At 35.6% G+C, this 26,327-nt stretch overlaps 3 protein-coding genes and 2 long non-coding RNA genes across 12 annotated transcripts; 2 read left to right on the top strand and 3 right to left on the bottom strand.

The window, feature by feature from the left end:
• Positions 1–227: 227 nt before the first annotated feature.
• Positions 228–4,018, bottom strand: LOC111467951. Of its 8 annotated transcripts, XR_002714641.1 has the most exons (9): positions 3,948–4,018; positions 3,425–3,490; positions 3,164–3,259; positions 2,981–3,083; positions 2,888–2,911; positions 2,676–2,733; positions 1,712–1,757; positions 1,548–1,627; positions 875–1,440 (listed from the first exon to the last, which is right to left on the bottom strand). It is a non-coding gene; the product is annotated as an uncharacterized LOC111467951 (long non-coding RNA). The 8 variants fall into 8 exon arrangements; XR_002714640.1 differs by having other exon boundaries at positions 2,888–3,083; XR_002714642.1 differs by lacking the exon at positions 2,888–2,911.
• Positions 4,019–8,660: 4,642 nt separating this feature from the next.
• LOC111467971 lies at positions 8,661–8,919 on the top strand. Its single transcript, XR_002714669.1, has 2 exons — positions 8,661–8,727; positions 8,873–8,919. It is a non-coding gene; the product is annotated as an uncharacterized LOC111467971 (long non-coding RNA).
• Positions 8,920–9,499: 580 nt separating this feature from the next.
• On the bottom strand, positions 9,500–12,921 carry LOC111467903 (epoxide hydrolase A-like). The gene is made up of 3 exons (XM_023112993.1): positions 12,345–12,921; positions 10,934–11,181; positions 9,500–9,885 (listed from the first exon to the last, which is right to left on the bottom strand). Exons 1-3 carry the CDS (start codon positions 12,807–12,809, stop codon positions 9,639–9,641), a joined length of 960 nt encoding a protein of 319 aa, XP_022968761.1. The 5' UTR covers positions 12,810–12,921; the 3' UTR covers positions 9,500–9,638.
• Positions 12,922–15,786: 2,865 nt separating this feature from the next.
• On the top strand, positions 15,787–16,703 carry LOC111467924 (pectinesterase inhibitor-like). The gene has a single exon (XM_023113024.1). The coding sequence runs from the start codon at positions 15,980–15,982 to the stop codon at positions 16,571–16,573; it is 594 nt and encodes a 197-aa protein (XP_022968792.1). The 5' UTR covers positions 15,787–15,979; the 3' UTR covers positions 16,574–16,703.
• Positions 16,704–17,781: 1,078 nt separating this feature from the next.
• LOC111467910 (bidirectional sugar transporter SWEET16-like) lies at positions 17,782–24,815 on the bottom strand. Its single transcript, XM_023113009.1, has 6 exons — positions 24,642–24,815; positions 24,519–24,555; positions 22,097–22,310; positions 18,770–18,931; positions 18,564–18,683; positions 17,782–18,283 (listed from the first exon to the last, which is right to left on the bottom strand). Exons 1-6 carry the CDS (start codon positions 24,676–24,678, stop codon positions 17,963–17,965), a joined length of 891 nt encoding a protein of 296 aa, XP_022968777.1. The 5' UTR covers positions 24,679–24,815; the 3' UTR covers positions 17,782–17,962.
• Between the last annotated feature and the right edge of the window lie 1,512 nt (positions 24,816–26,327).

Here is a 26,327-nt window from a genome sequence, read left to right as displayed (position 1 = left end):
ACTATAGTCGCATAAGCTAGGTTTATTTCCTACCACATAAGTCGAAAACTTTTTAGAAGCTCCAGATTTTTGAAGCTATGGTGGAGAACCAAAGTGGCTGTCACATTAAAGTTCTTCGCACAGACAGAGATAGTAAGTTCATATCTAAAGAGTTTAATCTGTTTTGTGAAGAAGAGGGCATCCAAAGAAAGTTAACAACTCCCTACACTCCAGAACAAAATGGAATCGCTGAACGAAAAAATCGAACTATTGTGGAGATGACAAGAAGTATGTTACAAGCAAGGAGAATTCCAAACCAATTTTGGGCAGAAGTCGTAGCAACATCTGCTTATCTATTAAACATCTCACCAACAAAGGCGGTTATGAATCGAACTCCTTATGAAGCATGACATGGAAGGAAACCATCTATAAGTCATTTACGAATCTTTGGCTGTGTTGCTTATGCTTTGAAACATCTTCAAATTCGTCAAAAGCTTGATGAAAAATCTGAAAAATGCATTTTCATTAACTATTGTACTCAATCAAAGACATAAATTATACAACCCCATCCGTGAAAAAAATTTAGTTAGAAGGGATGTAAAATTTAATGAAAACGTGAGTTAGGATTGGAATAAAGAACAAGAGCAACAAAAGATTATAGTTGAAGTTTCCCCAAATGAAGAAACAAGGGTCGACTCTAGTGCATCTCCCAATGCATTCACTGCAACGCAAAGTGTGTCAAATTCATCATCTTCAGCATCACTGAACAACCATTCTTCTCTTGAAGAACTTTCAGATGAGACACCTCCAAGGAAGTATAAATCTTTAGCTGACATACATGCATCATGTCAATTTGCTCTTACGGTTTCAGATCCTATGAATTATAAAGAAGCAACTTAAAAAAAGAAGACAGAAAGAAAGCCATGGCAGTAGAGATGCAGTCCGTTAAGAAAGATGGAACATGGGATATGGTTAACCTACTAAACGAAAAGTTTTATGGAGATTTACAAGAAGAGGTATATGTAACACCGATTCATAAAGGAAGACAAAGAAACAAAGGTATACAAGCTGAGACAAACAATGTACGGGTTAAAGCAGACATATTTACAAATGCCTTGTCAAAAGAAAAGCTATGTACTTAACATCTCCAACTTTGAATCAAGGGGAAGTGTTGAGATATGATTCAAAGTATTCAAAACGAAGATATGATTTAAAGTAGTTGAAATATGATTCAAATATTCAAACTACCAAGATTTTAGGAGATTGTTAGTAAATAATTTATCTAGATTTTCATGATTTACTATTTCTGGTCCAATGGAATTGTGTAACCCTCTAAGCATCAAGTCAGTAAACAATAATAGAACACTGCAGCTTTCATCGATTCTATCTTTTCATATCTCTTTCACTATTCCTTCTTCCAAAAGAATCAACCAATCGGCTATGGCTTCGAACCAGGCTCACCTGCTTAAGTCGGAGTTCATATTCGTTGTTACGCTCAAAAGAAACTAAGTCTGGACATACTGTTATCTTTGTTCTAAGAAATATGCAAGTCTGTATCAGGATCTTACATTAGGTGAAAGGGATCTGGATATGTTTCTGGACTTGGACCAAGATCTGCTCAGACTCTGATGTTCGCTCTCATGGCGCGCTGCAATCAATGAGAAACAGAAGGGAAGTCAATAAGACAATCCAAAGGAAGGGGAGGGCCATATATATTCCATTTCCTACTCACATATGAAACTGACGATCCTGATCTTGATCTCGACGTTGATCTCGACCTGGGAAAAAGAGATAAATGATATCGAGTATCTAGGAAATTCTGGGTCTATAGCCAAAAGTCGTAATGATGGCGATCCACATTCGACAACGAAGGCATATTCTCAACTCTTCCTCCCAAGTCATCAACAGTTGAATAGAAATATAGAATCCAAGCGGATGGACAGTCAGTGGCGAGACAGGTGGAGAGAGAAGAACACACGAACTCTAACCCATAATGTGATAGTCCAAACCCACTGCTACCAGATATTGTCCTCTTTGAACTTTCCCTTTCGAGCTTCCCCTCAAGGTTTTTAAAACGCGTATGCTAGGGAGAGGTTTTCACACACTTATAAAGAATGCTTCGTTCTCCTACCCAACCGATGTGGACACTTATAAAGAATGCTTCGTTCTCCTACCCAACCGATGTGGACACTTATAAAGAATGCTTCGTTCTCCTACCCAACCGATGTGGGATCTCACACATACTTGGTTCATTAGTATGTCGGACATTGGTTCCTACCCAACCGATGTGGGATTTTAATATATTCTTGCGTATTTAAATTTGGGATTTCAGACATAAATATTCGAACCCTTATACTAATGTGGGATTTCAAACATACCCAACGTCTTTATTTCGTTCTCCTACCCAACCGATGTGGGTTTTCAGACCTACCAACGTCTTATCTCGGACTTTGGTTCATTAGAAAACCTATTCACCAGCATCCTTGGTTCATTAGTCTTTTTTTTTTTCTTTTTTTTTTCTTTTTTTTATGAGATGGAACCAGTCAGATAACCCTGACCTGACCTCATCTTACTAAAGGCTAAAAGATAATAAGGTATTTAAAAACAAGATTTCTTTACTAACACCAGTTCAAATGACACTGTTAAATAGACAGATCTAAGAGTAAATAGAAGGAAAATAAGTGACTATGACATACCATCACGATCACGAAAAACTTCCGAGAAGCATACATCACCAGCACGATGCATATGGTCCTGAATATTAAATTCACATAGCAAACTATAAATTAATAGAAGAGGGTGGAGTCATATACTAATTTGTTATTTCTATTTAACAAGGGTGCTATGATCGAGCAAATAAATGGACAAGTAGCGTGCTATTTCACTGAAATAAAAATATTGTGCTTACCTTCAGGTAATCCAGTAACCAAAACTGCACAAACACAATATCGTCACCGTAATAGGATCAAACTGTCACACTAGAAGTAGATAAAATACATACCACGATAGTCAGTTCGCCGAGAAACACCACTATGCCTGCTCCCACTACAACTATAACGATCTATTGAAGAGGAATGTCCTCTTTCACCATGTGCAAATTCCAACTACAAAGCAAGCATTGCAAAATTATACTTCGTGTAATGGCGCAAGCTCAACGCTAGATATTGTCCTTTTTGGACTTTACCTTTTGGGCTTCCCCTCAAGGTTTTTAAACGTGTCTACTAGGGGAGGTTTCCTCACCCTTATAAATCGCGTCTTCAGCATCATAAATATCTTCGAACTGAAAAATATGAAGACAATAGAAGTTTTACATAAGGATCACAAACAGCTCAGTGCAACTACTTGGATTCTTTGAATACCACACCCAAAATGATTTTTAGGGACTCAGATGAAAATGTTCCATCCACAGAGCCAGAGTTTCAAATGCGCCAAGTTTAAATCTCACCTCCACAAAAGCATAGCCTGGTGGGCGTGGGGGAGTCTTCAAATCAATGTCGACAATACGTCCATACTGCAATTAAACTAGAATTAGTCGGAAAATTTTCAAAACAACAACAAGAACTCTCGAATACTTTAAAACAAAAATTTCATGAAAACAAGCATGCGTGTATAAAAATGATAATCCGAGGAAATCAAACATAGATGGTGCGACTATTTCCACTACTCATCGTCTCCTTTGTCGTGAACAATAAGTACAAAATCTTGAAAAGGATAACAATAAATGCCAACAAAAATTGCATCACACAGTAGAAAGAGCAGCGTATAGATTAAACTAGTGATAGAGAAGAATAACCTATGGAGGCATAATCCAAGTCATCAATCATCACCATGGCTATCAAAATTAACACAAAAATCGAAATGAAAAAGAGAATCAACACGCGAAATGACGAAATCTTCATTCTTCTGTCAAGAACCGAAAACAAAAATTCGAAAGGGAAAACTACAAATTGAAGGAGAACAATTGATACCTGGTGATTTTAAGGCTAGAGAGAAAACAGAGGAGATGATTCTCGAAGATTTCTGAGTTTAAGAAAAAAATAATCGAGAATGAAACAGTGTATTTTATAGTGCCAGATGAAGCTAGGCTAGACTAGAATCTTGCTAACCACTCTTGACTCTTTTACCCCTCCCGTGTGAACTTCCGATCTCTGTCAAAAGGTAATTTCACTACGCCACGTGTCCAAAGCTTTAATAAAGTGTAAATAATTAATAACAATATTATGGAGTAAAAAGAGGAGATTAAATTTCTTAACTCTAAGTGTGATGTATTCTTGACCCTTCAAACTCGAAACATTCGAACAAACTTTCACTTCATTAAAAGGAAAAAAAGAAATTAAAACTTGACCCGACCCCGAAACTTGACTTGTGCCCCGGTTTGGCGCAGCTCCACGTTATCTTATCTAGCTCAGGTTGACTATTTTGAACCATGTTTTTATTGTTCTGTTCTGTTCTACAATTTTAGATCATTTTCATTTTTTACTTTATTAGAAAAATTTGAGTTGCATAGTGATTTCGGCTTACGTCAACCAAGCAAGTGATTCTACTACTCGATGCTCACGGATTTGATTAGATGATTTGTTGTATGCATCATATTAAAGAGTTTTAAAAATATTATATATAATTTTTTATAACTTATAAAAAAAACACTTTTAATTAAATAAAATAATGAAAATAGAAAATAGAAAATAGAATATATATGGTACAAAATATATTAAATTTAATTATTTTTTAAGATATTAAGATATTATTATTAAAATTAAATATTAAGATTGTATAATAATAAAAGCAAAGTTAAAAGAATGGCCAGATATTTTTTAAAAAAATCTTCTAATTTTAAAGTAATAATTATTATTTTTATTGTTTTTAATTTACAAAACATTAAAAAATTAAATTAAAATTTTAAAATAATAGATTAAATCAAAATTCTAAATTAAAATTTTGAAATAATAAATTTAAAATTTAAAATAATGAATTAAATAAATTATTTGAAGAACTAAAATAAAAAAAATTAAAAATTCAAATTTTATGAACCAAAACATATATTAATTATGATTTTAAATAGGTTTTATTAGAGTATTTTTGAATTTTTTTTATTAAAATAATAATTATTTAATTTATAAATAAATATTGAATTTTTAAAGAATTAAAATAATAAAAAAATTTAACACAAAAATAAAATTTAAAATTCAAACTAATAGCTAATACAAACTATAAGAACTGAAAACATCATTAACCTTACATTAGATTAAGAACAATTTACTAAAATATTACTAAAAGAATCAAAATTTACGGATTCGATAGGATAAACCCAAAAACATTCCCCTTTCAGCTCGAACCATGATTTTGTTCTTCTTGTCCTTATATTATACGAGAACAAATATGCTTGATCAAACAGACACAAAATCTCTTCATTGTCATAGCTTTTAATAAGCTAAACCACGTCCTTCCACGGAATCTCGAAAGACATCGAATTTTCAAATGTTTGTGTTCGATCAACCACAAATCCTAACGTCCATCCGCTATTCTCTTCTCCATAGCTTTGCATCATCCACACCTCAATCTTAAAAGGTTTGATAAGAAAAGGAACCACTATAAGGGGAGTAAGATTCGGATTACCTTGTTGATCGAATATCTCAAGGCAAGAACATTGTTTGAGATTCGAATCAATCCACAAGCAAGATCGATCATGTCTAGCTTGAATGATTCTTATTGATCAAATATCTCAAGGCAAGAACACTTGCTTGAGATTCGAATCACTCCACAAGCAAGATTGATCATGTCGAGCTTGAATGATTCTACATGCAACCTAAACTACATAGAATTGCAAAGAAACTTAGTCATTGGATAAAGAAGAGCACAAATGCTTCTTTTTACTATATTTTTCAAGTCTCTTACACATACAACATACATGGCTTTATATAGCCTCAAAATGAAACTATTAAAGACATTCCAAGAGTTGTAACATTCATACTTAATGATCATAATTAACCATTATCTGATTGTAATCTATAGTAAATAAAGTCTTAAAATACATAAATGAAATACAATAACTCTAAATTGTAACCCACCCAAAATTTATAACAATCAAACTTCATTCTTCTTCAATGTGGCATGAATTGAAACATCTTTTGATAATTTTGACAATTTTTTCTTCACATCTTCATTGAAGTATATTGTATGATTGATGTCTTTTAGTTCATATCAAAGTTGTTCTATCTCCATAATACTGGTGTAGAGATTGCCATTAAAAACGCCAATCGTGACATAATCAGCTAATTTTGGAACATCAATTATGTCAAATTTTCCATGTTCAACATCCAAACGACATAACCTTTTTTCCTTTCTTTTAGTGCCAATCCAATAAAGTCGAAGTAAACCCCAAAATAAAAATCTCAACATTGCTCTCAGAAATTCTCACTACTTTATATTGTGTGAGGTTCGGGCTGACCCCAAATCCATACCAATAACATTCTTGTTCATATCTGGGAAGATTCATGCACTCACTCGTCATGGGATTTAGAATGCTAATATAAGTTTTAAAACATCTGCTTCCATTAACGATACATAATAACCATTGGCATGAATTTGCAATTACGGTAACGGGAGAAGAACCAAATCGAAACAAAGCAACAATTTTTATACCTTGACGATACTTCTGATCGAACTCTATGCAACGCATATTAAAATTGTACTCCATTCGAGCACTTAAAAGTCGAGGGACTCTACACTGTAGAGTACAAACCAAAAAAGTGTTCGGAAAGAATTTTGAAATAACTATGTCGTTCCATTCTTTACAAACCAGCCTTAACACCGAACAATTGACCTTTGTAATTTTGGAGATTATAATTTGAATAATACTATGGGGAGCTCTGTATTCATCTTTTTATTATTTTTCTCCCGTAAAAAAATAAAAAATAAATATATAAATTGAAATTAAAAAAAAATCAAATATATCAAATTTACCTAATATACTTCAAAAAAAAAATATATTTATAACATATATTTTCTAATAATTTAGAATGGGGTGAAATAATTAAAAAAAGAAAAAATTAATTATATTTATATAAGTTCTATTTAATATTTAATTATGAAAATTTTATATTTAATTTTATTATCTTAAAAAATAATTAAAATCAATACAATATAACAAATAAATAAAGAGTTTATTTTTTTAAAAAAAATAGAGAGAAGTATTATATTTAGAAAAAATATATATTTTATTATTTTATCCTAATTTAAAATATTCTATATTTTATTTATTTTAGTATTTAATTTATGAAATACAATAAATATATTCTTTTTTATATTTAAAATATATTATCATATTAAATATTAATTTGAATATTTCAATAAAAATTTGAAAGGAAACAAAAATTGAAAAAAAAATTAAAAATTAAAAATAAATTTTTTCAATATATTTTTAAAAATCTACCAAAGAAAAACAATAAAAAAAATTAGAAAACATCAAATAAAATAGAGTATGTATCCTTTTTAAAAAATATTTTAATATAAAATAATAAATTAAAAATATTTTTACTTTAAATATAAGTTCCTTATTTATTTATTTTATTAAATCACTTCATTACTTTATTTAATTTTTAATTTTAAACTGTTAATTTTTTTTTACTGGTTCTCATTATTATTTTGAAATTAAACGGAATGAAAAAGAGAAAAAAACATACAAACATGACACGATCAAAGACAAAATTTAGGTCGAAGGTTAAAAGAATGAAAGACAAAAACAAGAACAATATTCTTACGATTTGTCTTTTTGTCGGTCTCTTTGTTGTCGTCGAGATGGGTGTTATAAGGTTTGATCGAGATACATTTGTCTGGAAACGAAGATTTGTATGTTGTCGATCCCTTTGCTATCGTCGAGATGGGCATTACAAGGTTTGATCAGAGAGACGTCGGAAAACGAAGATTTGAAGATGGGTTTTCTTGATAATAAATGCAAGATTTTTAAAATTAATTCTTTTTATTAACTTCACATACACTGCCATTTTGTTCGTTTGATATTAATTTTTTTACAAGTTTATTAAATAAACTAAAATCTATTTTAATTTTTTTTACAAAAATTATAATTTTGATTTAATTCTGGCTTTAAAATTCTTATAAAATTTGTGTGTAATTTCAAAATTTTCTTGATTTTCTTGATTTTTTTAAATCTTTAAATTTTAATTTTATCATAATATATTATAGTATTTTCAAAGATATAATCTCTTATTTTCTAATTGAAAAATGATATAAAAAAGAAACCAAAATTATTATTTCCTATTAGTTATATATAAAATTTATAATTTAAGTCAGAATTTTATTTGTGTGTTCTTCCCAATTTAAAATTTTCTATTTTTATCTGCAAATTTATTGGGAAAAAAACTGTATTTTTTAATTTTTTTTAACTATTTATTAATAATTTAATAAAAATGTGAAAAAAAAAATTAAATTATTTCTTATATCTGATATTTAAATTTGATATAGGATCATATTTTCTTATTTTATTTTTAATTCTTATTATGTAAATAAATAAATTTTTTATAGCACTTTAATAATAATTAAAACATAAAATATTGTTTTTCTTTGTATTAAATATATATATAAAACTAAGTTAATAAAAATATAATTTTATGTCAGTCTAAACTTTTAAATTTAAAGACACTGAAAGCTCTATTGAGACAAAGATTGGCTGTCAAGAACGTAGAGGAGGTAGGATGGGCAGTTGGTCAGATCTAGTATGGATCGTAGACGGTAGTCGGCGGCTCTCTTAGGTTCCCTCATATGGGATCCGTAGGGAAGAGGATCAAGTTGGCCCTTGCGAACAACTTGATGCACTATCTCCCTTCAACCCTTTGAGCGAAATGCGACAAAAGGAAGGATAACGCAGAGGAGATAGGATGGGTAGTTGGTCAGATCTAGTATGGATCGTACATGGACGGTAGTTGGCGGCTCTGTTAGGGTTCCTCATCTGGGATCTCTAGGGAAGAGGTTCAAGTTGGCCCTTCCGAACAACTTGATTATCTCCCTTCAACCCTTTGAGCAAAATGCGGCAAAAGGAAGGATAATGCAAAGGAGATAAGATGGGCAGTTGGTCAAATCTAGCATGGATCCAGACGGTAGTTGGAGTCGGCAGCTCTCGTAGGATTCCCTCATCTGGGATCCCTGGGGAAGAGGATCAAGTTGGCCCTTCCGAAGAACTTGATGCACTATCTCCTTTCAACCCTTTGAACAAAATGGCGGCAAAAGGAAGGAAGAAGCCAACATCCAATTCAAGCTTTCAAATCAAAATTTCTCTCAAAATTTTAAGAAAGGAAGGTTTCCACCCCCTTATAAAGAAGATTTCGTTCCCACATTCTCCTCCCCAATCGACTGATCTCACAATACACTCTAGGTGCAACATCATCATTCCCCTCCACAATCGATGTTAGATCTCACAAAAAATACCCTTATCATTAGTTTTGAACAGAAACGGTTGGTAATTTATTTCAAAAATATTTTTGAACTTATGTTAATATTCCAAAAATACCCTTAATCGTAAAGAAATTTCCTTAATACCTAAAGTTCACAATGACTTATTAATCTAAAAAACAAACAAACGGTTCATGAAAATATGTGATTCTCAAACATACGAAGAGACAAGTACTGTGTTTTGTTGAATGAAACTAGAATTTTTTGATGAAGTCAAGGATGTGAGTGTTGATCTCTTCAGGCTTCTCCTGGTTGAGAAAATGCCCAACTCCCTCCATTATCACAACTTCTTGTAGAAATGGCACATTCTTCTTGAAGCCTCCGCCATTGACATACTCCTTAACTCCTGGTGTTGTATACACAATGTCAGCATCTCCAACTATGTATTTCACTGGCACTTTCACTTCCACCCCTGTCCATGGGGCTGTTAGCTCCCAGTTTCTACAAATACAAATCAGTCTGTTACTTACGACACGAGTACGGTTTCGTTAGTACAATGTATGAGATGTTAGAGCTGTCTTGCCGATGGGGTGCTAGATGAACTGTAGAAAGATTGAAGGCAAGAATGCGCATGACTTTTGGTTAGATTTTGTGAGATTCTTTTTTATAAGAGAGTGTAACCTCTCTCTAGTAGACGTGTTTTAAAAATCTTGAGGGGAAGCCAGAAAGAGAAAGCGGACAATATCTGTTAGTAATGGGTTTGGGCTGTTACAGCTGTTACAAATGGTAACAGAACAAGACACTGAGCGATGTGTCAGCGAGGAGGCTAAGCCCTGAAGGGGGTGGACACGAGGCAGTGTGTCTGTAAGGACACTGGGCTCCAAAGGGAGGTAGATTGGGGGGTCCCACATCAATTGGAGAATGGAACAAGTGCCAGCGAGGATGCTGGGTCCCCAAGGGAGGTGGATTGTGAGATCCTACCTCGATTGGGGAGGAGAATGAAACATTCTTTATAAGGGTGTGGAAACCTCTCTCAAGTAGACGTGTATTAAAAATCTTGAGGGGAAGCTAGAAAGAGAAAGCGGACAATATTTGCTAGCAGTAGGCTTGGCTGTTACAGCGGTTACAAATGGTAACAGAGCCAGACACTGAGCGATGTGTCAGCAAGGAGACTAAACCCTAAAGGAGGTGGACACAAGGCGGTGTGTCTGTAAGGACATTGGGCTCCGAAGGGAGGTAGATTGGGGGGTCCCACATCAATTGGAGAATGGAACAAGTGCCAGCGAGGATGCTGGGTCCCCAAGGGAGGTGGATTGTGAGATCCTACCTCGATTCGGGGAGGAGAACGAAGCATTCTTTATAAGGGTGTGGAAACCTCTCTCTAGCAGACGCATTTTAAAAACCTAGAGGGAAAGTCCAAAAGAAAAATTCAAAGAGAACAATACCTGCTAGCGGTGGATTCGAGGCTTTGTTTGAGTGTGAAACCAGAGTGAAAGATAAAAAGACAATAATGAAGGTTAAATCAAGAGTTTTGTAGTGGGTGACTTACAAATCCATTGATCTGTAGTAGTTCAGTGGTCCAGTGAAGCCCTTCTGCTCATATTTGGAGGCAAAGTAAGAAAGATCTTGTTCTGAGAGCCAAGACGGTAAGGGAGGAGGGGATCCAGGCCTGGCTTTGAAGGCTTGTCCTTTGGGCAAAATGAGAGGACCTGGGCTTCTTGTTGTCAATATGCCTTGTAACACTGCTTTCGCTTTCGCACCCACCTCGGCCATCTCTTCTTCAATCTCTCCCGGATTCTATAAGCCAAAAGAAGAAAAAAGAACAAACATCTTAAGTTTGATTGCTCTATTTAGAACTCAATCACACAGATCCTGTTCAAGTATAGTTGTTTGATAGTTCTATTCCAAAGCAAAAAACACACCAATATGAATTGGCCCACTTTGTCGAAACCACCACAAGAATCTTTCACAAAGTGCTTTTAGTCAAGTTATTGAGATAAGAGCCCATTCTTGTGAGATCTCACATTGGTTGTAGATGAGAACGAAACATTCTTTATAAGGGTGTGAAAACCACTCTCTATCAGACGCGTTTTAAAAACCGAAAGGAAAAACTCAAATATGACAATATCTGCTAGTGGTGGACTAATGGTATCAGAACTAGACATCGGGCGATGTGCCAACAAGGAGGCTAAGCCCCAAAGAGGGGTGGACACGAGATGGTGTGCCAGCAAGGACGTTGGGACCCGAAGTGAGTGGATTGGAGGGTCCCACATCGATGGGAGAAAGGAACGAGTGCCAACGAGGATACTAGGCCCTGGAGGGGGTGGATTGTGAGATCCTACCATGGTTGGGGAGGAGAATGAAGTATTCTTTATAAGGATGTGAAAACCTCTCCCTGACAAACACACGTTTTCAAAACCAAAAGAAAAAGCTCAAAGAAGACAATATCTAGTAGCAATGGACTTGGGCCGGGCTGTTACAATTCTCGACTCTTCCAAGTAGCATTTTGAACCAGAAAATTTGAAAGTAGTACTTAAATACTTCAGCTGTTCTAGGTGTTCTTGCAAATTTCAAAATCTCTTTCCATTATTCAACCAAACACTACGAAAGGTTCCAAAAACAATTCCTATCTTATTCGAAAACTCATGCTAAAACCACTCAGACACAGATTAAGATGAACAAAAAATGTTGCACACAGATCAATATAAGCATGAATTTCAGATATGGATTTCAGAGTATGAGATCTTGTAACACTCACCCATGATCAATTCTATTAGGCAACTGTTTAACTATTTGCAACAGGGAAAAACCATAGTTCAACTCTTCCACAACATGAACAAATCCAGCAAAAGCTCAAACACGATGGCTTTCATGAACACAAAAGTGAATAATTACCACAGAGAAAGCACTCTCAAAACCTAAGATTATCAAAATTTCCAAAAGAAATCAAAGAACCTAACCTGGAATCTGCAGATATAGTAATCATCGCCAAAAACCTTCCTAAATGTCTCAACAGGCTTCATCATCGGATTCCTAGGTCTAAACGGCACACTCAGACACACAAAAGCCTTCACAATCTCAGCGCGGAACGAACACAAAGACCAAGCGATAATCGCGCCCCAATCATGCGCCACAACAAAAACCTGCTTAACTCCAAGACTCTCAACAAGAGCAACAAGATCCCCAACAATATGCATAATGGAGTAGCTAGAAATCGAATCAGGGGAATCAGAATCGCCATACCCGCGAAGATCCGGCGCCACAGCGCGATAACCGAGTGAACTCAAGGCCAAAATCTGATGGCGCCATGAATACCAAAGCTCTGGGAAGCCATGGATGAGTAGCACAACTGGGCCTTCACCCTTCTCGGCTACGTGCATGTTTATGCCATTGACGCTCACGGTTCTGTGCTGGATTGTGTCCATGGCTATGCCTTGATTTTGGTTCCTTTTCGATAATGTTGAATTCTTTGGAGTTCACCTCTTATGGCGTAGGAAATCATCGGGACTCGTTGCGTTTCACTTGTTCTTCGTTTTAAGGAAAAATAATAAATTCTCAAACAAAAAAAAAAAACAAAATATAGAAGGTTGTTATAATATTTAATTTATAAGAGTAAACTGCAATAATAGTTTGTCGTTTAACGGGGGTGTACATTCAACTCCACAATTTGGACCAACCCAGCCCAACCTGTAGGGTTTGGTTGTATTATCATTTCAAATAGGATTTGGTTCATTTTTCTAAACCCGAACGGAATCGATTCGGTTTTGGGTTCGTAGATAAAACCTTCGGGTTGATCCGAGTCAAATAAAAATATATAAATTATATCAAGAATCTTTCTGTATTAATAGGTTTGACAGAGTGGTACAGGCAAACCTATTGCAATTAAAATATTTTATAGTATTTTTATTTTTGTATATTTTTAAACTAATCATTTTTATTGTTTATTTAATTAGATGGTTTATAGAAAAGTTGGTATTTAGCTGTTTTTAATTTTATGACAATGTTGAAATATGTTAATATGTTATAATTTTCGCTCGTTGTTTTTTATTGATTTTTTTATGTGAATAATATTATAAATTATTTGTTTGTGAAATTTTAATATATTTTATATAAAATTGTATTATAATAATTATAAATGGTGTATATATAAAAAAATTTAAAATTATTTTGAGTTACCGATTTAAAATTTTGGGTTGGGTCAAAAAAATCCCTCAACCCAACCAACTCGGACCATGTACACCCCTAAAAATCCCTCAACCCAACCAACTCGGACCATGTACACCCCTATCGTTTAGTTTATAAAAGGAAAATTACATTTTAGTCCCTAAGTTTAGATTATATGGCTATTTGGTCCCTGAGATTTAAAAAATATTTTTTTATTTTCGTTTTTTAGTTAAATTTAACTTAGGGACATTAATAAAAACGTGAGATTTTAAAATGTGTCATTTTAATATTTGCAAAAAAATTAAAAGTTAATTATTTATCCTCATAATAAATATTTTTTAATATTCTTAAAAAATAATTACATAAAAAAGACGTACTTGACTTTGTATCCAATTTTTATACCATTTTCTACGTTTTTACTCTTCGGAACCTAATTTTGACATTACAGAGGCTATTTAAGGACAATAAGACTCTAGTTACTCAATTATATATAGTCTTAGGATAAAGTACAGTCTTGGAGTAGTCACAAAATAGTTAGGGACTTCGACCAAGACCAACAAGTAAGTGAGCTTATAGTTGGAGTTGGAAGAATTGTATGATGTATGATGATGCATGCTCTGTGACTCATTCATGCGCCATAATGCTATGTTGTATTTATATATATTGTGTAATGATGTATGATGTCATGTTATGTATGTGAGGTCCTAATATGTCTTGATATGAACAAAATAAAAAAACTATTTATATCATGTGCATCTGTGGCGTCCGGCGACACGATAGTGCATTGTGCCCAAACAAGCCAAGCCTAAGGGTACCTATACAGGCCCATCTCATGGGTCCATGTGCGCGTGCTGGACCGTATGTGGGAAAGTACCACACGTCCAACCTGCCCGAAACTGGAAATAGCTCAAGGTCATGCTACGATTTTAAAAGATAGGTCTCATCATGTATTTGTGTATTTGCATTACTCAACCCCAACAATGGATTTACTTACCGAGTATTTCTTAAAGTACCTAAGCCATGTGTTATTCTTATATTTTAGGTAAAGGTAAAGCACTCCTACACGGATGATGGTTGTAATGGTGCCCGAACAAGCCAAGCCCAAGGGTACCTATACGAGCCCATCTCGTGGGTCCATGTGCGCGTGTTGGGCCGTATGTGGGAAAGTATCACACATCCAACCTGCTTGAAACTGGAAAGAGCTCAAGGTCATGCTACGATTTTAAAAGATAGGTCTCATCATGTATGTGTGGATTTGCACTACCCAACCCCAAAAGTGGGTTTACTTACCGTGTATTTCTTAAAGTACCTAAGTTATATGCTATTCTTATATTTCAGGTAAAGGTAAAGCGCCCCTACACGGATAACGGTTGTAACGGCCCAGATCTACCGTTAGCAAATATTGTCCTCTTTGGGGTTTTCCTTTCGGGCTTTAAAACGTGTCTGCTAGGGGAAGATTTCCAAACACAATGGTGTTTTGTTCTCCTCCCCAACCAACGTGGGATGTCACAATCCACCCCGTTCGGGGCCCAACGTCCTCGTGTTTTATTCTCCTCCCCAACCAATGTGAGACATCACAATCCACCCCCTTTCGGGGCCTAGTGTCCTTGCTAGCACTTGTTCCTTTCTCCAATCAATGTGAAACCACAACCAAATCCACCCCCCTTCGGGACCCAGCATCCTTGTTGGCACTTGTTCCTTTCTCCAATCGATGTGGGACCGCCACCAAATCCACCTCCCTTTGGGGCCCAACGTCCTTACTGGCACATCGCCTCATATCTACTCCCTTCGGGGAAGAGCGAGAAGGCTGAAAGGTTTCCACACCCTTCTAAATGTTGTTTTGTTCTCCTCTCCAACCAATGTGGGACATCACAATCCACCCCCTTCGGAGCTCAACGTCCTTACTAGCACACCCCCTCATGTTTACCCCCCCTTCAGGGAACACCGAGAAGACTAGCACATCGTCCAATATCGGGCTCTAATACCATTTGAGACAACCCAAATCCACCGGTAGCAGATATTGTCCTATTTGGACTTTCCCTTTTAGGCTTCCCCTCAAGGCTTTAAAACCCGTCCGCTACGGGAAAGTTTCTATACCCAATGTTTTGTTCTCCTCCCCAACCAACGTAAGACATCACATGGATCCGGGGCCTGAGACATCACATGGATCTGAGCCCGGCCATTACAAATGGCCTCTAATTTAGTTCATTTATTAGTCATTTAAGTTACATTAATCACTATTATCCCTAAAACAAATCCCCAACAAGAACAAACTAACCAATTTGATTGAAAAATTCAACAATCCCTTAAAATAGAAAGCTAATCCCAACAAAGAAACCACCCAAAAACATGTCCATCTCAACTTTATCATCTCATCTTCAAACAACAACACATAGTTCTATCATCATCAACCAACCAACAGCTCAAGAACATGAAGCTCATATCAATTGCTGCCATGGCTATCACAGTTCTATCAATGACCCACTTTCAGATACTCGCCGACAATCCCCAAAAGCCCTTCCTTACAAACGCAGATCTCATCACCAAAACCTGCAGCAGCACCCCTTACAACGACCTATGCCTATCAATCTTAGAGTCATCTCCCAACAGCAATGGCACAGATCTGTATGGGCTAACAGAGATCATGTTGTATATTGCAGCTGAGAATGTGAGCCTCATACATGAACACCTAATGGAATTACAAAACAACACAGAAATGGATACCTTCATGGATGAGTGTTTGACGGATTGCTTGGAGAACTATCAGGACGCGACCGACCAAATCGAGGACTCGATCACGGCGCTCGAGTTCAAAGCGTATCATGATATCAAGACATGGGTAGCAGCAGCCATGAATGATGGAGCTGTGTGTGAAAATGGGTTCAAAGAGAAACCAGACCACAAGTCACCAATTGTGGAGATGTCTAAAGTTTTTGATCAGATATGCAGCATTATTCTGGCTATGACGAATATCTTATCTCAGGGAAATAGGAATATGAACTCTGAGGATATATTTAATTTCTAAAGGGAATGCTAAGCTCTAATTCGATTCGTTTTGAAGTTTCGTATGAACAAGATCGTTTTTTTTTTTAATGTAAGAGATCGATTGAATCCATTCGGTTTAAAGTTTTGTATACAATATATGTTTATGTAAACCCTTTTTTTTTTTAAGGTAAGAGATCAGATCGAATTCATTTTAAAGTTTCGTACAATACCCGTTTTTGTGTTGAAAGTAAGAGATCACGAAGTTATTTTAAAGTTTCTACCATACCCATTTATATAAACAAGATCTTCTCTAAAAGTAGGTCGAATTCATTTTAAAGTTTTGTACAATATCCGTTTTGGTAAACAAGATCTTCTCTGAAAGTAGAGATCGGGTAGTACCATACCCGTTTTGAATTCATTTTAAAGTTTCGTACAATACCCGATTCTGTAAACAAGATCTTTTTTGAAAGTAAGAGATTGGATCGAATTCATTTTAAAGTTTCAATACCCGTTTCTTTAAACAAGATTTTATGAAAGAGATCTGATCGTATTCATTTTAAAATTTCGTACAATACCCGTTTATGTGAACAAGATCTTCTTTGAAAGTAAGAGTTCGAATCGAGTTCCATTTTAAAGTTTCATATAATATCGGTTTTTGTAAACAAGATCTTCTTTGAAAGTAAGAGATCGGATCAAATGATTCCGAACGCGACGGAATTGGTAAACAACTATATAGAACAACCTTTACCCACTGATTGGATCGGTTCACCAATTTTTAGACTGGTTCTCACAAAAACGTTCGATGCTCCAAAAACTAGACACAGTTTTCCATCTACCCAAGAAATTTGAAGGAATTCCAACCTTGATAAGGCCATGAATAGTGATCCCGAACACAATCAAACAAGTAAGTAGCCATATGAAGCAAGTTTCAAAGGGTCGATTAGGACCATGGGAAAATGATTAGAAATCATGTTTAGGAGCTTAATTGACCTAGTATCATGATAGCTAAGCCTCGGTTTAGCACATTATTCAGTTTTACAGCTTCCGCAATACATATTTGAGAACCCTAATGAAGTACCCGATCAAATAAAAAAATTTACTAGGTCAATTTAATTCATCCGGGTTCACCCTGATGAAGAACTCTGATGAAGTACCAGATCAAAACAAATCATGTGAACATGAGTCTTAGCCTAAATTAATCAAACAGAACCAAATCAAATCAAAATCAATATGGCTCAGTTCAAATTAAAACGCAGACCAGATCAATTTTTTAGTTACAGTGAAAATCAGACCAGATCGAACGATAAACACCTTACTTATAAAGGGACGAAAGAGTACGTGTCAAGTCCGTACAATTTTGAAAACGAGATGATTACCAAACAAACTCGTAATACAAGTACGTAAAACTTGTATCGAGGGCAAAATGTGGTCAAATTTTCCCATTTTCGACCTCATCGACCTCATCTAGGGCTCCCGGAGGGTAGAAGTCATATGGACCATAAGAAAGTGACCTTAAAATATTTTGGACACTATATTGCCTATCTAAGCTTGGCTTAGGAAGGCTCAACCCTTTGATTATGCCTTTGTTCTTTGGATGATCATCATCACCGTTCATTCCCATCTCTACCAGATGTGCTGATCCCTCTTCCTCCATCATCTCCGTTGATTTTGTTGACTTTGACTTGTCCTTGTACATTCCATACAGAATCAGCTGGACCGTCCCCAATGCAAACCCTATTCCATTCGGCACCTAAGCAAAACGGAAAATTTTCATTTACTTTCGAAATTGTAACAGCCCAAGCCCACCACTAGCAGTGGTGTCCTTTCGGGGTTTCTCTCAAAGTTTTTAAAACGTGTCTGTTAGGGTTAAAACGAATTTGCTAGGGAGAGGATTCGAGACCCTTATAAAGAATGTTTCGTTCTCCTCCCCAACTGATGATCTTACCGAATTAGTAAAATTTTAAAATTTCAAACACGAAAAAGTCATATGTTTTTAATTAAAAAATTACCGAGAGAAAGTATAACTTTACCAGTATGTAGATGTCCTTGACGAGAATAGCATAGGCTGACCAGACACCAGCATTTAAAAAGAGGAAGAACGAGAGAAGAAATGGCATATACTCAACACTTTTCGTCTTTATCACGTTTCTCTGTTAAACAAACACGTATTTTCAACCTCGAGAATTCGACTGATATCGAAAAGTAATCGAGGCAAGCTAGGGTTGAGGATGGTTACCATGGCAGCTAGAGGGGAAGCATACATGGCAATGGTTAAAGCAACACAAAGAATGCCAACAAAGGTGAGCCTCAAGCTTCCATGCATGGCTAAGAGGGTTGCACCAATTACACTTCCATAGAACACAACATTGAACATACCAACTAGCTTCATTGTTGTAACCTGAAATTGTTCACAAAATTAAGCTTAAATAGCATCTAATAATCACATTAGCGTTCGGGCCATTTCAAACTCTTAAAATGTTTATTTTAGTCTCTAAACTTTAAAATATATGTTCGGCCTCGGAAAATATATATAGCTTCAATGTATGTTGATCATAATAGCACAATAATGCACATATTTGAAGTCAGACTTACTGTGATTTACTATCTATGTTGCATAGGATTTAGATCAGGATTTAGAATTTGAATTCGGCGCCCGATAATCCTATGACATGGTTATGAATGTTCCTCCTTGCCTACTATCCCCACAACTAACACGAGTCATTCCAGTTCACTATACCCACAATGATTCGGATTAGGATTCAAAATTTGAATTTGGCACCTGATAACCTTATGACATGGTTACGAATGTTCCTCCTTGCCCACTATCCCCACAAACTAACACGAGTCATTCCAACTCACTATCCCCACAAGGATTCGAATCAGGATTCAGAATTTGAATTCGACACCTAATAATCCTACGACATGGTTACGAATTTTCCTCCTTGTCCACTATCCCCACAAACTAATACGAGTCATTCCAACTCACTATCTCGAAAAGGATTCGGATCAGGATTTAGAATTTGAATTCGGCACTTGATAACCCTATGACATGGTCACGAATGTTCCTCCTTGTCCACTATCCCCACAAACCAACACGAGTCATTCTAGCTCACTATCTCGAAAAGGATTCGGATCAGGATTTAGAATTTGAATTCGACACCTGATAACCCTACGACATGGTCACGAATGTTCCTCCTTGTCCATTATCCCCACAAACCAACATGAGTCATTCCAGCTCACTGTCCCCACAAATCAACATGAGTGCTTCCAACATATTTTGTCTTCACTCACATGCATCTTTAGAAATTCTCAAGAGAAAACCCAACATAGAATTACTCTAACCAAAACATGCTTAGGAGTTCCTATGATTAAGCTATAAAAAAATAATAAATAAATAAAACTGCACCTTGTTGATATATAGGTAATAACTTTCATTTTCTTTCCAGTCTTTCTTAGTCATCTTATCTTCAAGATCACTCTCATTCGAATGTGGTATCGGTTCTCATTCGAATGTGGTATCGGTTCATTCATGTATCTCTCGTTTACTCAGGTGTCACACCTTATATTTTGAAATTTGTGTATGATTCTCTAAGCTATTGAATTTATTCAAATTGACACGTATACGTAAATTTATTTTTTTAAAATTTTGAATTTATAAGTGATTTATTAAATATAAAAATTAAATATTTATTTTTAAAATTTGGTCAAAACTCATAAAGATTAGGATGTAATTTAAGTCGAATAAAATAAGCATTGAATTTCAAACCAAATTTGCATGTTAATGAATAGAGATAGTGTCACACGTTAACTAATTCGTATTTATTATTATTTAATACGACAATAAATAGGAGTGTTTGGTAATTAATGACCTTCCAAATTTTTATTTATAAAAGGAATTACAAAAATATCATAATGGAAATACTATATTATTTTTTCAGTCACAAAAAAAAATTAAATAAATAAAATACAAAACTAACATATTTTTAAATTAAATATTTTTATTTTATTAGGGGCTAAATTGGAATTAAAAAAAATTGAAACACTCACGGTAGATATTGATTGTCTTCTTTGAGCTTTCTCTTTCGAGCTTCCGCTCAAGGTTTTTAAAACGTGACTGCTATCCAAACCCACAACTAATAGATATTGTCTTATTTAGGCTTCCCTTCTTTGAGGTTTCTCTTTCGGACTTCCGCTCAAGGTTTTTAAAACGTGTCTGCAGTCCAAGACCACAGCTAATAGATATTGTTTTATTTCGACTTCCTCTCAAAGTTTTTAAAATGTGTTTGCACTCCAGCCCACCGCTAGCAAATATTGTCATATTTGAACTTTTTCTTTCGGGGTTTTCCATTTTGGGCTTCCCCTTGAGGTTTTTAATACGTGTCTGCAGCTTAAACCCACCGCTAGCAAATATTATCTTATTTGAGCTTTTTCTTTCGGGACTTTCCCTTCTGGACTTCCACTCGAGATTTTTAAAATGTTTATGTACCTTAAACTCACTGCTAGCAGATATTGTTCTATTTGAATTTTTCCTTTCGGGGTTTTTCCTTCTAGGCTTCTCCTCAAGGTTTTTAAAATGTGTCTGCACCTCAAGTCCACCCCTAGCAAATATTGTCCTATTTGAGTTTTTTCTTTTCGGGGCTTTATATTGTCCTATTTGGATTTTTTTTTTTTTTTTTTTTTTTTTTTTTTTTTTTTTTTGGGTTTTCCCTTCCGAGCTTCTCCTCAAGGTCTTTAAAATGCGTCTGCATCTCAAGTCCACCGCTACCAGATATTGTACTATTTGAGTTTTTTCTTTTCGGGGCTTTATATTGTCCTATTTGGATTTTTTTTTTTTTTTTTTGGGTTTTCCCTTCCGAGCTTCTCCTCAAGGTCTTTAAAATGCGTCTGCATCTCAAGTCCACCGCTACCAGATATTGTACTATTTGAGTTTTTTCTTTTGGGACTTTCCCTTCTAGGCTTCTCCAAGGTTTTTAAAATGTGTCTACAGCCCAAGTCCACCACTAGCAAATATTGTCCTATTCGGACTTTCCAATTGGGCTTCTCCTCAAGATTTTCCTCTTCGGGCTTTCTCTTTCGAGATTTCCTCAAAGTTTTCAAAACATGTCTGCAAGGAAAGACGTATCTACTCAGGATTCCCCTCAAGGTTTTCAAAACGTGTCTGCTAACGAAAGGTTTCCACACTCATATAAAGAATGTTTTATTTCCCCTCTCCAACTTACGTGGGATCTCACAATATGTTCTATATCATGTCAGTACGCTACACACTCAATTTTATAATTCACCAACAGTGAAAAACTCAAACTGAAAAAACGTCAATACGTCAAGGACTAAATTAAAAAAAATATTTAAGAATTACATTTATAAATATCTATCAATTCAATACGTACTATGTCATGTAAGTCTACCGCAACACGAAAAGACTCAAACAAATAAAACGTCAACACGTCAGGGACTAAATTGAAATAAAAAAACTTTCATTTAAGGACAATATCTAGGTGAAATTCTTAAAAAAAAAGATTTAAGGATAGCTTAGAGAGAGAGAGAGAGAGAGAGAGTGAGTGACCTTGTTGCGTTTGGGAGCAAAGATGATGAAGAGAGTGACATAAGAGAGCTGAAAGGCAACGCCGGCGGCATTGACGGTGGTAACAAGCAACCCATCAGCACCCTTCAAAGCCCCATAAAATGTCCACAAGCTTGTGCTCAACAGCGTCGTCACGTACGGTATCGCTTTGTAATTCTCCGTTGATTTCTTCTTCACTATTCCTATAAATGTTTTTCTTTCATTCCACACACCAAAAAAAATATATATATATTATATTTCTCGTTTAGTTCCTTCTTAAAAAACGTTAGAACAGTCTACCTTCACCGCTAGCAGATATTATCAGTAGGAAAGGTTTCCACACCCTTATCGAAGATGTTTCGTTTTCCTCCCAAATCAATGTGGGATATCACAATCTACCACTACCTCTATGACCCAGCGTCGTCGCTGGTACTCGCTCATTTCTCCAATCGATGTAGAACCCCTACCAAATTCACCTCCTGCGTGTCTACCCCTTCGGGGAACAACGAGAAGACATACTATCTGTAACAGTCCAGACCCACCATTAGTAGATATTGTCCTCTTTAAAAGAGATCTCTAGGAGAAGGATGTTTCGTTTTCCTCAACAATCCACCACCACCTTCATGGCTCAGCGTCCTCGCTGTCCCTCGTTCCTTTCTTCAGTCGATGTGGGATCCCTACCAAATCCATCCCCTGCGTGTCTACTCCGTTCGGAGAACAACGAGAAGACTGACATATCGTCCGGTGTCTGGCTCTGATACCATTTGTAACAGCCCAGACCCACCGTTAGCAGATATTGTCCTCTTTAAAAGAGGTCTTCTAGGAAAGGTTTCCACACCCTATAAATGATGTTTCATTTTCCTCTCCAACCAATGTGAGATATCACAATTCACCACCCCCTTCATGGCCTAGTGTCCTCGCTAGTACTCGTTCCTTTCTCCAATCGATGTGGAGCCCCTACCAAATCCACCTCCTGTGTATCTACCCCATTCGGGGAACAACAAGAAGGCTGACACATTGTTCGGTGTCTGGTTCTAATACTATTTGTAACAGCCCAAACTCACCACTAGCAGATATTGCCTTCTTTGGGCTTTCCTTTTCGAGCTTCCCCGTGAAGGCTTTAAAACAGGTCTGCTAGGGAAAGGTTTCCACATCCTATGTTATTTCGTTTTATTCTCCAACCAATGTGGGATATCACAAACGCCTCCCTAAATAATCAACTAATTATCTGGGTTGGGTTGGTTCTAGTCATTTCTATTATTTATTTAAATTTTTATTTTTAATAAAAAGAAAATATTAATGGTGTATTTTAAAATTAAAAATAAATTTGGATTAATTTCAACCAATTCAAGTTATAAATTTTTTATTTATTGGAACTGATGGGTTGATTATTTTTATTTTTTTTTTTTAGTAATGTCTAGAAAAAAATAATATATTGTATATTTTGAAAATTTAAATAAATTGAAGCAAAAAAATAAAAAATAAAAACATTTTCAAATAGAACTACCAAAATATATTTCTCATTTAGTTCTTTCTCTTAAAAACATTTTTAAATAATTAATTTAACCTATAAACTTTTTTCGGGTTATCTGGGTTGGGTTGGATCACATTATTCTCGCTATTTATTCAAATTAAAATATCTATTTATTTAATAAAATTTAGTCCAATCTAATCTAATTTCACGAGAATTCATGACCGTTCAATTCATAAAATTATTATTTATTTAAATTCGACTCAAATCGTAGTTAGGTTGGGTTGATTGAGTTTTTTCGAAATTTTTGAAAAATTAAATAAATTAAAACCCAAAAAAATTATAAAAAAAAAATTAAAAAAATCAACTTTTAAAGTGGGAAAGTGGGTGCAAATCCAAATTCCAAATATGCCCTTCAAAAAAAAAAAAAAAAAAAATAAAAACTAAATAATAGTAATTAAACCCCATTTATGACCACCCTCATTTCTCTGTACTTTAACGTAATTTTACTTTATACCCTAACAAACTTTGGAATTTTGTCCCTAAATTGTGCCAAATAGTATGTACACGTCCTTGTGGTGACCTAGCAACCGAAAAAGAGTTTATAACTCAATTCAACTCTCTATTTTCCAGTTGAACTAGGTCGGGTTGTTGGGTTGTAAGGTTGTCATATAGTCACGATATATCACCAATATCTATTACTAACGTTAAATATTTTTTGGCTTTTTAAGATTAGAGTAGAGTTATAACCCTATTTTCGAGGTGGTCGGGTCATATCAGCTTGCAAACTAAACCGAATTTTAAATTTTTCAAAAATTTAACCCGACTCAAATTAAAACAGACAAAAATAACCCTTACCCAATTTTTATAGTTTGAATTAGTTTAAAGTAGTCTAATTATTAGGTCCCAGTTCAATTAAACTATGGTCAAGTTGAATTAAAATACGATACTTACATGGGAGATGCAAAAACCAAGATAGAAATCACATTCCCTGCATCCAAACACCCCCACAAACCCCATCAAAACCCACAAAGAATTTTAAAAAAAATTAATAAAGAAATAAAAAAAGGAACTGACCAATGATGCCCAAAACGGTGCTCAGATCAGTAGCCATGGCTTTGCCGGAGAAGAAGACAGCGGTGGCAGTGGTGAAGGCGGTGACGGCGGATACGGCGGCGACGGGGGCGGAGGAATTAAATTATTGAAGAAGAGAGGGAAAGAGGGAGAGAGAGAGAGCTGAAATGGTACGAAAAGAAAAAGGAAATTGAATTTTGGGTTATAGATTCTTCAAAGTGAAGCCTTCCACTACAATGGAGACACGTTTTGATGAGCTTTTTGTGGTTTTCAAGTGGACCCTCCATTTGTGATAATGAAGTCTTACCATTACTGACCCAAACAAATGCTTGTGTTTGAAACGAGACGTGCAAAAACACTCTATTTTTGAGTTGGGTTTGTAATCGATTTGATCTAAAAACACTATTTTCTCGTTAATGATTTGTCTCCTTATCGATGTTGATGGATATTAAGATCAAGAGATGGCAGCGGATTTGACGGTTGTGCGGCACTCACCCTCCGCACTGAGTGAGTCAAGCCAACTTCGGACCACATTGCCTATAGTCGGGCAACGTTCGTTCAGACCTCGGGTACCGAAGAGAAGATTTTAGAAAACGGGGGAGAGAGGTTTAGGAAAAAGAGTTTTGAAAGCAAGAATGAGAGAGAGATTGAGAGTGGTGTTATATATCATGCAAGCAAAAAGACAACAATAACGGCTTAGATAGTATATAATCTTTTGGGTAAGGAGAATTTATGTAATATCACTGTACATATCAGAACGCTATTGACTCGTAATCAAGACTCGAACGGTACAATGTGCGTATTAAATAGTCTCGATATAACTATCACTTAATTTGGGCTTAGATCTCATTTATGTTTATGAACTTTCAACCGTACCTTAAAGTATATGCTCTAACATGGTAATATGTATGTATGTATATTTAAACGGTATAAGTTAACATCATGTAAAAACTCAAATTCATCGCTAGTAGATATTATTCAATTTGGCTTGACTCTTTACGTATTGCCTTCAGTCTCACGGTTTTAAAATGCGTCTACTAGGGAGAGGTTTCCACACCCTTATAAAGAATGCTTTGTTCCCCTATCCAACCGATGTGGGATCTCACAATCCACCCCCTTGGGGGCCTAGCGTCCTCGCTGACATATCACCTAGTGTCTGGCTCTGATACCATTTGTAAAAATACAAGCCCACCGCTAGCAAATATTGTCCGCTTTGGTCTGTTACGTATCATTGTCAGCTTTACGGTTTTAAAACACGTCTACTAGGGAGAGATTTTCATGTACTTATAAAGAATGTTTCGTTCCCCTCTCCAACCGATATGGGATCTCACAATCTATCCCCTTGGGGCCTAGCGTCCTCGTTGACAAATCACCCGGTGTCTGGCTCTGATACCATTTGTAGAAGTCCAAGCCCGCCACTAGCAGATATTATCCACTTTAGCCCGTTGCATATCGTCACCAACCTCACGATTTTAAAACGCGTCTACTAGGGAGAGGTTTCCATGTACTTATAAAGAATACTTCGTTCCCTTCTCCAACCGATGTGGGATCTCACAATCTACCTCCTTGAGTGCCTAGCGTCCTTGCTGACACATCACCTAGTGTCTTGCTCTAATATCAATTGTAAAAGCTCACGCCGCTAGTAGATATTGTTCGTTTTGACCCATTATGTATCACCATCAGCCTCAC

This window comes from Cucurbita maxima, unplaced genomic scaffold (genome assembly GCF_002738345.1).
Source record: "Cucurbita maxima cultivar Rimu unplaced genomic scaffold, Cmax_1.0 Cma_Scf00035, whole genome shotgun sequence".
In the NCBI taxonomy this organism is placed as follows: Eukaryota; Viridiplantae; Streptophyta; class Magnoliopsida; order Cucurbitales; family Cucurbitaceae; genus Cucurbita; species Cucurbita maxima.
The sequence above is the reverse complement of the archived record's forward strand: the minus strand, read 5'-3'. Positions and strand labels throughout refer to the sequence as shown.

Coding starts and splice junctions, on each gene's coding strand:
- LOC111467924 (XM_023113024.1), top strand. CDS start 15,980: ATGAAGCTCATATCAATTGCTGCCATGGCTATCACAGTTCTATCAATG.
- LOC111467903 (XM_023112993.1), bottom strand. CDS start 12,809: ATGGACACAATCCAGCACAGAACCGTGAGCGTCAATGGCATAAACATG. Junction 11,182..12,344: donor ACTATATCTGCAGATTCCAG/GTTAGGTTCTTT, acceptor TTTGGCTTATAG/AATCCGGGAGAGATTGAAGA. Junction 9,886..10,933: donor TACTACAGATCAATGGATTT/GTAAGTCACCCA, acceptor TTGTATTTGTAG/AAACTGGGAGCTAACAGCCC.
- LOC111467910 (XM_023113009.1), bottom strand. CDS start 24,678: ATGGCTACTGATCTGAGCACCGTTTTGGGCATCATTG. Junction 24,556..24,641: donor CACCGTTTTGGGCATCATTG/GTCAGTTCCTTT, acceptor GTTTGGATGCAG/GGAATGTGATTTCTATCTTG. Junction 18,932..22,096: donor TTGCTCCCAAACGCAACAAG/GTCACTCACTCT, acceptor GAACAATTTCAG/GTTACAACAATGAAGCTAGT.